At 46.7% G+C, this 10,752-nt stretch overlaps 1 protein-coding gene across 1 annotated transcript in view; it reads left to right on the top strand.

Annotated features, from left to right (window-relative positions):
- Positions 1-1,160: 1,160 nt before the first annotated feature.
- The window catches only part of odad2 (outer dynein arm docking complex subunit 2), a 144,789-nt gene continuing 135,197 nt past the window's right edge, over positions 1,161-10,752 (top strand). Inside the window, exons 1-5 of the mRNA XM_042332036.1 lie at positions 1,161-1,206; positions 4,612-4,690; positions 6,537-6,791; positions 8,749-8,909; positions 9,340-9,538. Coding sequence (XP_042187970.1) covers positions 6,568-6,791; positions 8,749-8,909; positions 9,340-9,538 — 584 coding nt within the window. The 5' untranslated portion in view covers positions 1,161-1,206; positions 4,612-4,690; positions 6,537-6,567. The remainder of the gene's footprint in view (positions 1,207-4,611; positions 4,691-6,536; positions 6,792-8,748; positions 8,910-9,339; positions 9,539-10,752) is intronic.

The raw sequence follows: 10,752 nt of genomic DNA, 5'->3' as shown, positions 1-10,752 counted from the left end.
AGAAAATACAGGGTCAATCCGCTTTCCGGTGAATCCTGTGAAGCACTTTGAGACGTTCTCAACCACGTGATAAGGCAGCTAAATCAAATGCAAGGATGTGTAGAGTGTAGAGTGTCAACAACAACAACTTGGATTTATATAGCGCCCTCCACGCTGAATGGTGTCTCAGAGCGCTTCACAGTAACGGATCCCCGGGCCGAGCCGGAGGGGGGGGGGTAAGGTGACCAAAGGCGCTGTCGAAATGAAAGGTCTTCAGCAGAGACCTGAAAATGGGAAGGGAGGGGGCGAGGCGAAGGGGGTGAGGAAGGGCGTTCCGGAGACTCGGGAGGTAGTGGCTGAAGGCACGGCCTCCGAAGGTGGAGCGGAGGACTCGGGGGACGAGGAGGAGGCCAGACCCGGAGGAACGAAGGCGACCGGGCACTGCTTTGAAGAGAGAGGAGGTCAGAGAGGTTGAGGGGTGGTGGGGGGGGGGGGGGGTGCAGAGGAGTGGAGGGACTTGAGTACAAGGGTGAGGATCTTTCGAATCGATCCTCTCTCTGGGGACGGGCAGCCGGCGCAGTCTGGCGAGGACCGGGGCGATCGGGGTGCGCGCGGGGTGGGTGGGCGGGGGGGGGGGGGAAGTGGGTGTGCGAATGGCCGGTCCGTTTTTCCCCGTACCACCCGTAAACCCGCACCCCGACGCTTTTTCAACGGGCGGCGGGAGAGCGCGGGCGGGCGGGCGGGCGGCCGGGACACTGTGGGTGGCAGACGGCAAAAACAAGATGCGCAGCCGGGTTTGGAGACTCCTCAGCCTTGGTGAAGGGTGGGGGGGGGGTGGGGTGGGGGTTGGGGGGGGTGGGGGGTTTGGGGTGGGGGGGGGGTTGGGGGGTGTAGGGTGGGGTTCAGACACGTGTCAGTCACCAAAAAAAAAAACCCAACCCAACCACCCAACAGCGAGCTGGAGTCCGCTCAGGGAAAGAGCGGCGAGGGAACTCGCTGGGGCTCCTTCTGCCCCGGACCGGTCACTTGTGCCGGTCGCCTCCCCTCACCGCTGGGGGACCGCGCCGGCCCAGGGCCGAGGCGCGAGGCGTTTGAAACGGTAACCTAAGCAACCGAGGGGGCTGGCCGTTGGGGCGCAGGCGCAGGCGCGCGTCTCCCTGGGCAACCGGTCACAACCCGCCGTGGAGTCTGGGCCGCCCGTCGCCTCGGAGCTCGGAGAGAGTAACGGTAAAAGGGCTTGTGATGAATGCACCGAGTAACACAGCCGGTGGGGGTGGGGAGGGGGGAGGGGGTGGGGGCTCCTGCGCCCCGCGCCGGGCGCCACCTCACAACGACGCGTCTCTTGTCAGAGGGGGTTTGATGGGGGGGGTGGGGGGGTGGAGAGGGGGGGGGGAGCTGGCAGCTTACCCAGCCGCGGCCTCGCCTCACTCGTTGGCACTCGCCGCCACTGCCACCCGCGCTCCCTGCCACCCGCTCTCTGTCACCCGCTCTCTGTCACCCGCTCCCTGCCACCCGTTCTCTGTCACCCGCTCTCTGTCACCCGCTCCCTGCCACCCGCTCCCTCCCTGCCACCCGCTCCCTCCCTGCCACCCGCTCCCTGCCACCCGCTCCCTCCCTGCCACCCGCTCCCTGCCACCCGCGCTCCCTGCCACCCGCTCCCTGCCACCCGCTCCCTGCCACCCGCTCTCTGCCACCCGCTCCCTGCCACCCGCTCCCTGCCACCCGCTCCCTCCCTGCCACCCGCTCCCTGCCACCCGCTCCCTGCCACCCGCTCCCTACCACCCGCTCCCTCCCTGCCACCCGCTCCCTGCCACCCGCTCCCTGCCACCGCTCCCTCCCTGCCACCCGCTCCCTGCCACCCGCTCTCTGTCACCCGCTCTCTGTCACCCGCTCCCTGCCACCCGCTCCCTGCCACCCGCTCCCTCCCTGCCACACGCTCCCTGCCACCCGCTCCCTGCCACCCGCTCCCTGCCACCCGCTCTCTGCCACCCGCTCTCTGCCACCCGCTCCCTGCCACCCGCTCTCTGCCACCCGCTCCCTGCCACCCGCTCCCTGCCACCCGCTCTCTGCTACCCGCGCCCTGCCGCCCACTCCTTGCCACCCATTCCCTGCCACTGCTACCCGCTCCCTGCCACCCATTCCTTGCCACCCATCCCCTGCCACTGCTACTCGCTCCCTGCCACCCGCTTTCTGTCACCCGATCCCTGCCACCCACTCCTTGCCACCCATCCCCTGCCACTGCTACCTGCTCCCTGCCACCCATTCCCTGCCAACCACTCCCTGCCACTGCCACCCATTCCCTGCCACCCACTCCCTGCCACTGCCACCCATTCCCTGCCACCCACTCCCTGCCACCCGCTCGCTGCCACCCGCTCCTGGAACCACCGAGATCTGTTTCACTGGTATCCAGTCCCTGTGCCACTGGTGCCGCGGTCTATGTTCCTGATCTTTGCTGTCTGTGCCAACCCGTGTACACCAGTAGCAGCAGCTTCCTGTGCACCACTGGCACCCCAGTCACTACCACCAGCTCCTTTCACCATTGGGAGGCCCTTTGCCACTGGGAGGAGCTCTGCTGCAGCACTGGCACTGCTCCCTAGGCATCACTGGCCCTCTGCTCCTAGTACTAGGGGCCGTGCTCCCTGTGCCACTAGCATCCGCTTCCTAAGCTACGAGAACCCACTCCGCTGCGCTCTGGCATTTGCTTCCTACCCCACTGGTACCCACTCTCTTTACAGCTTTACCATCCTTCCTGCGTCTGTGGATTCCACTCCCTGTACCATTGGCACTGTACCTGTTCCTTGTGTCACTAGCACTCACTGCCTATACTCTAGTACTTGCTGCACTGTGCAACTGGCACAATCCAACACAAAAAGCATCTGTGCCAGGGGGCCTTTCCTCCTAATGCCACAGACCCCTTCTCCGTGCGCCACAGGCTGCTTATCCCCATGCCCCCAGCCTCTTCTCCTTGTGCCATCAGCCACTGCTTCCTGCATCGCTGTTTCCTGAAACCCTGATCCCTGCTGTCTGTGCCACTGGCCCCAATGTCACTAGCCCCTGCTCCCTTCAACACTGGCACCTGCTCCCTGCAACACTATTCCCTGTGGCTGTGCCACTGACCATCCTTTCGACACCAGTGGCACCCGCTTCCAGCGCTACTTGTGTCCATTCCCTGCACCACTGGTTCCTTGTGTCACCAGCACCCACTCCCTATGCCCTTGGACTTGCTCCACCGCACCTTCTCCCTACATCTCTGGCCCTTGCTCCCTGCACATCCTGCACAACCAGCATCTGTGTCAGAGGCCTCTCTTTCCAGCGCCACTAATTCCTGCCCCCTGCACCATTGGCCCCTGCCATCTATGCCCCTATCTGCTGCTCCAAGCACCACTTGCCCCTCTCCCACTGGCCCAGCTCCCTGCACGACTGGTACCCAGTCCATATAACAATGGTCCCTGTATCCCTACACCACTGGCACCTGCTCCCTGCACCTCTGGCCTTTGCTCCCTACACAATCCTGCACAATTATAACCTGTGCCAGAAGCTTCTCCTCTCATTGGCACCAGACCCTGCTCTCTGTACTACTGGCCTATCCCCCTTGCCCTACTGGGCCCTGTTCCGTTACTACTGTCCCTTGCTCCCTGCGCCACTTGCCCTTGTTCCTCTGGCCCCTGCTCCTCTGGCCCCCATGTCCTGCACCAATGGCTCTTGTCCACTGCACTATTGGTCCCTGCGCCACTGGGCCCTGATGGCTGCACCACTGACCTCTGCTCACTGTGCCACACCGTTGTTCCCTGCACCACTGGTCCTTCCTCCATGCACCACGAGTACTTAACTTCCTGCGAGATTAAGTTCAAAACGCCTCTTTATTGAGAACATTTTTTTCCTTCTCTGCACATATTAGGGGTTTTAAACAGGTTAAGGTTCTCAGATTTATTATTTATTTATTATTTTGATGGTTTATGGGAAGGGATGTGAGATTATGCCATGCCTCTCTTCAAAGGAGAATTGAAATGTCAGAGTGTTAATTAAAGGAAAATAATTAAGTTGGAGATTTTGAGCTCTCATTTAATAGCTGAAACATTTTCACTGGAAAATAGAAGAGGTTAAGCTGCATAATATGATGAAAGATGTAGATTTAAACTCACACTCATACTTTCTACTGCGAAGAGTTGAGTAATGCATGAACGTTTCCTTAGGGCAGTCAAGTATCTCTACGCATATAGAAACCTACCACAATGCTTTAGAGTCTCCAAATAAAACTATTGAGAGTTCAACATGTGTATGGTATGGAGTGGGTACTCTCTTCTCAGAGGAATAAATCTGGGAAATTTAGGTGTAGAACGACAAGAGCCAAGGGTTTGGGATCCAAAATATGGATCAGGTATACTCTTGGCGTTTAATCATGCAGCCTAATAATGCAGAAAACCCGTAAACTCTGCTTGCCCAGTTAAGACCACCATATTCTTTAGGAATATTTGGCTTGTAGGGTTATTGGGAGCCAAGTGAAAGATTCAAAACTCCCAATGACTGGTCTTTTCCGAATCCTACTGATGAGCTAAGCTGACTGATCTGCCATCAACACTGTTCCCTTGAGTCCTGTAGAAGATGAACTTGATTTCAATCTTCCATTTGCAGGTGTGCATTTTGGAGCTAACTCAGCTCCAAAGAGACTCTGCCAAGGATGAGAATCATTGCCAGAAGAAAAAAGAGGGAGGTAGATAATTTATTTTACACACAGAAGGATGATAGTCTGGATTGCTATATTACAGTGTCTGCTGAAATTGAGTTAATTGTAGTGTCTTTCAGGGAATTGGATAAATACTTGCTGAAAATGAATGTTAAGAGTTTTGGAGAAGGAGGATTTTTACAGTATATACTTTTCATATTACTCTTAGAGAGGGGAATGGGTAAGATTTGTTTTATTATTCAACGTAGTTATCTATGATGTGTCAGTCTTGCTCAGTTGGTAGAATTATTGTCTCTGAGTCAGAAGGTTGTGGGTTCAAGCCCCACATCGAGACTTGGAACTCATATAATCTAAACTGATACTCAAATGTAGCATTGTTGAGGTGCCAGCCTTCGGATGAGATGTTAAACCAAGACCTTGGATGTTTGTTCAAGTGGATGTTAAATTTGCTCACAAAACACAGTCACTCCACTGCACTGTATATCCTGTGATGAACTTTGGGACGTCCTCCTGACATGAAAGGCACTATACCAAATGCAAGGATTATTTCTATTATATATTGTATGGCATTGAGGAGGATGCACTGATTGTATGTGTCAGGTATTGCTGGCAGAATTGTTGTACTTCTGTTTGCAGACAATATTATGCTGCTGACAGGCACAATTTGTGCGCTGCACTCACCATCTTGAACTCGGTTACTCTCTGGCGCATGATGGTGAATGCCCTCAAACGTAGAATCAAGGTTCGAGAGGAGATTTGAAGGGTATTGATTTGAAGATATAAGGTGCATCAGTCCCAAATGTCGATTCTGTTTGTATCTCGGGGTTGTGATGAACACCCAATTTTTTCTTGGATACTGTCCTTCAGCACTGTGCTACAAAGGGCGAAGGGCACTCTGGTCTTTCTTGGCTCTCTGAAGGACAGCAAGGTTCCATTGCAGGTTAATCAGGATGGAATTATAGAGAGTGGGGGCGGAAAGGCCGAACCTGCTTTACCTGCCAGTGGTGGAGCAAGTAAAGTAGATGACATAAAGCAGGGGCTGGTGCTCGCTAAGTGAAAGGAGCAGCCAAATTAGTAGGGTTTGAGGAGATCTGACAGGTTAGCAGCTGCTGCTGCTGCTCAAGTTTTGCAGAAGCGGAAACATTGCATAATGGGTAAGAATGTGTGTCCAAACTATGGGCTGGAAGATGGTGGCAATGCTCTCGTGCATTTCACTTTGAGCAACGCTGCTCACCAGGAAGTTCCCCTGACCAAAACAAAATGCTTCAGTTGTTTCATTTTAGGAGATTACTAGGACTTAAAATTTGTAAACCAAAAAGCAATAAGTATCTGATTTATGTGGGGCTGCACAGCAGGTGGGAAGGTAGTCAGAACCTCCTGACAACCCCCCCCCCCCACCCACACATACACATCTTTGCAATCTATTTTGAGGGACTCCCATGATGACACACTACTCCTTTCACTGGAACAGAGAAGGATACCAACTGAATTGATTCTTCTGCTCCACCCAAATTTCCAAATTAATGTCATTATGTTGGATTTCTGAAATGGGGCCACATAAATGGAAGGTAAGACAGGATCGATGGGTTCACTAAGTTTGGTGTCAATTATCAAATGGTAAGAATTTATCAATGTCTCTCAACAAAGTAATACCAATTTAACTCCTGTGTATTTTAGAAAAGGAGGGCAAACCATAACAATTATTAGAGCATTAGGAAGGTAGTAAGTTGGGTTGAGGGACAGGTCTAAATAACTCAACTTAATCTTGAATCTATCGCAAAGCTTAAAAATCGTAAATTTTGAATTAAAGGAAAAAAATTGTCAGCAACTTGTTATGTTTTCCTATAATCACAGTAATATCTTTCACACATAGGTACTGCGGCTCTGTTTGGTCACTTACGAACATGGGAACAGCTTTAACACGAGCGGCTCGATGGACATCTGCTGGCTCGGGACTTGGCAAATTAGAATTTACTCCTTTGAATGAATCTCTGCTGAACAACATTATTGAATTTGTAGAGAATTTGAACTCCAGACATCCACAGGAAGCGTCCTACATATTTAAACAACCTCTTCAATGGAAAACAACATTGAAAAGGAACAATTTTGGATCAGATTATACTTTTGAGTAAGTTATAGAACGGCTTGTTTTGTGCTTAGTATTTAATATGTATCACAAAAAGATTAATGTTGGAATTATACTGTTGGGAGCAAGCTGCTTCAGTTATTTTTTAACATAGAGCAGGAAGCCAAATTCATATTTGTCACTCTGCAACTAAGGGGTGACATTTGTCGCATTTCGTAATGGCTGGCTGCTATCTTGATTTGTTTTCTGTGAAGCTGTGCTCCAATCTGCCACAATCAAGATAAATTTCAATCAAAAAAATGGAGGAATCAACTTGAATTTCTTGATCTGTAGTATTCAAAAGACATTATTTGACCTGAAAATGAGTTTCAGAGTAGGTTTCCCTTGTATCTTACTCTTTTTACCATTCGACCATGGGTTTGAGAAGAAAATTCTGTTTTTAGTAATGCATGATAACATGTTAGGAAATGCCTCAAATTTCCTCCCAATACTTCCTGTTCTATAACACATTCAATTGGAGCCCGAAAAAATACAAACACTCAATTTTGATGTTCTGCACACACATGCTTCGGAATATGTGCAAAACACTAAAATCAGATGTTTATTTTTAGCATTAGTTTAATAATATTAAACTTTAACATTATTTTAAGAAAGCAAGCCCAATGAGATTCATACTTTACACATTTATATATACTGCATGGTTGGAAATCGTATTGTTCCTGAAACCCGGCTCCTGTAAGATATGTGTTATCTATTTATTATTAGTGGTGAATCACTGCCAAGAGTATAGAAATAGTGGATTAAATTTGGGGGCTGATTTATAGAAACGTACATGCAAAGAATATATTATGTGAACATTTTTTTAGCAGAGAAAATAAATGAAGTGCAAATAAAGAGTTAATATAAGTAGAATAGGAGTAATAACCTAATGAAAATTACAAGAATATATATGAATATTACAAATTCATATTGAACCTGCTTCTTTGGAATTTGAACCTCTTAAGTACTAGAATCCTGCTTGTAGCTCTTTGCTGAGCTCTTTCCAATACTATTCTTCAATGTCCTCTCAATATTGGGATGCCCCAAACTGCACAACATATTTCTAATGTAGCTTAATTAATTTTCTAAACATATTAGAATAACTTATTCCACTTCTGGAGAATGGTTTCTCGCTCAGATTGATTAAAAACTGATTTACTTCCTTTTTGTAACTTAATGTCATTTTTTATTTTTGAATTCTAACTGCCAGAATAATGGAGAATAGTTTTTTAACATTTTATTTTTAAAATTATATTTAGGCCATCATTATCTGGGAAAGAAGTGTGAATTCTATGTTCCCCAGCCCCGTTCAAGATTTTTCCTAATTAGCACAGTGTGGCTATATATTTTAATCAGAATAACTTGTGGCATTTTATATTTTAATTCATGCTAGAAGCGAGAGATGTAAGGAGCTGCAAAGAAGATTGCTGAGGCTGAGACATTATAATAATAATACTGATCGTTGCATTTGGTATAGCGCCTTATCACGTCTTTGAGATGTCCTGAGCTGCAAGTGATTAAATATGTCCCCCCCAAAAAATAGCTACTTATACTCGACCATTTATTGCAAACAAAACTTATGATATTTATAACGAACGTGAACATTTAATGATTTGTTTTGCCAATAGCCACATTTTGTAAATTGTTTTGTTCACGATAAATAATATGACATTCAGGAGTAAAGTAAATCAAGAAATACCTCACAAATATTCAAAATAATTCATCATCAGAGAGCAATCTTCAGCGCTGATAAAAAATTCAGCAACTATAATAATAATAATTACAAGATCCTCTAAATCTGTCAATAAATAATATGAATAGCAGGTACCCTAGAATAGGCCTTTATAGAGCTCTTAGTCACTTTCACCAAGGAAGCTTTAAATTTGTATACAATCTTGTAAAAGCCCATAATAAATTAATGTTTAAAATTGTTTTATTAATTTTTTGTTTTAATTTACAGTGGAGCTACAGTGAAATCAAAAGAAATTAAGAATCGAGTTGCATTGTTGTCATTTTCTATCTCCACTGAAATCATTAAAGTGCACACATTTGCTCAGCTGAACAAACTGCTGGCTCTAGCTGGGAATGGTAAACTAAAAGAAACACGGGCTTGTCTTGAAGGTCAGTTTCATTCAATAGCTTTGCTTTAGTAAAAGATATTCAGTTGCCAAGTTTTTTATGTTTTCATGATTTAGCTGGATGATCATTATATATTTTTAACGTAATTAAAGCTACGGACTCCCAGTTTAGGAACACTTCATTAAAATGAGTTTCTGAGAAGGCTTAATGCTAAATCTAGTGCAAATTTAAAATTTTGAGAATGATTATCTTACTTCTATTAAGACCAATAGGACAGTAGGATTTAAAAAGTGCTCTACCTTGTATCACTGTTGTGTAGTCCCCAGCTTTGAGACTAAGACTGCTTGAAGATTTTAGCGTTACTGATGTTTCATATCGTGGAGAATTGTGTTTTGTCTGCTTCCTAGGTACGAGTGAAACAGATTGATTTACTCCTATTTGCAATTTTAAAAAATGTTTTTTTTCACTTCAGGAAATAGAGATCCAATAGTAAATATACTTGGCCCAGGCTTTGCTACAGTGGAAGAAGAAGACACAGCCATGCTGCGTTTGCTGGAAAAGGTCAAGACAAACACTGATGACATTAATACAGAGATTGCAATGAAGTTACTTATTCTCCTTAATCAACTGGACTTGCAACTTCTGAATAATTCTTTAAAAGTAATGTCAAAGTAAGTTTTCAGTATTATTCTTACTTTTGAAATGGTGGTAATTGTAACCATTTTGTGTATTTTCAAATGAAATTTCATCATAGGGAAACTGTTTTAGGTGATGTATTAATTATAATTGACTAACTAAGCCAGAATCTAGTAAAGCAAGGGTGAACTGATCCTACAGATAGGAATAAAGGCACTGTGTTCGTCATTCAAAAGAGAGTAAAATAATTTCCCTAAACATGGGGATGAAGTGGGAGGGATTGTAACTTTAGGACACTTTTACCATTTTTCTTTGCCTAGATAAATTTTTATCATTTCACATAAACATTCCTTGCATGTGTTTTCTACCAACAAAATAATTTGCAAGTCATGAATTTGGAGGAAAAATGTAAGATATATTTTGTTAAAACACATACTAAATTCCATTGATTTTTTATTGTGGTGCAAACTTAATGAATTAATCAAGATAAGAATCCTGAATCACTTTATTTTAATTTTTGTTGTAAGTATCTGTGGTTTAATTGGTGTCTTGCTTTTCGATCGTGCTTACGGTCATCTCCTCCCTCCAGCTCGGTGTCAGGCTCCACCACTGTTAAGTGCTCCGAGACGCGCTATATAAATGCAAGTTGTTGTTACTGCTGCTAATTGATTGTTCTACAATGTAATGCATGCTATCTATGTCTTGGCTGTGAAATCCAATCATATTGTGTATATCCCTCTATTTTGTCATGACAAAAACAAATTGTCATGCTCACATGATTGTTGTCAGCCTTGTTCACTTGGTTGCACTTACCCCTCTCTCTGAGTCAGAAGGTTGTAGATTCAAGACCCATACTAATCAACGTCTTCTCTCCTGTGGGTCTGAACTCCTCAACCTCCCCGGGCTCTCCCTCAGACTCTCCGAACCCATGCGCAACTTAGGAATCGGGTTCGATCCCCAGCTTTCCTTCCTACCCCACATCCATTTCCTGGCTAGGACCGCTTTGTCCACCTCCGTCACATTGCCTGACTCGGTCCAAACCTCACAACCAACACAGCTGAAACCTTCATCCACGCCTTCGTCACTTCCCGGCTGGACTATTCCAATGCCCTCCTCGTTGATCTCTCCAACTCCATCATACACAAAATCCAATTGATTAAACACTCTGCCGCCTGAACACTCACCCGCACGACTGGCTCCCAATCACCGAACGAATCGATTTCAAGCTCCTCTCACTCGATTTCAGATC

Source organism: Callorhinchus milii, unplaced genomic scaffold, assembly GCF_018977255.1.
Source record: "Callorhinchus milii isolate IMCB2004 unplaced genomic scaffold, IMCB_Cmil_1.0 Scaffold2, whole genome shotgun sequence".
Classification (NCBI taxonomy): Eukaryota; Metazoa; Chordata; class Chondrichthyes; order Chimaeriformes; family Callorhinchidae; genus Callorhinchus; species Callorhinchus milii.
The sequence above is the reverse complement of the archived record's forward strand: the minus strand, read 5'-3'. Positions and strand labels throughout refer to the sequence as shown.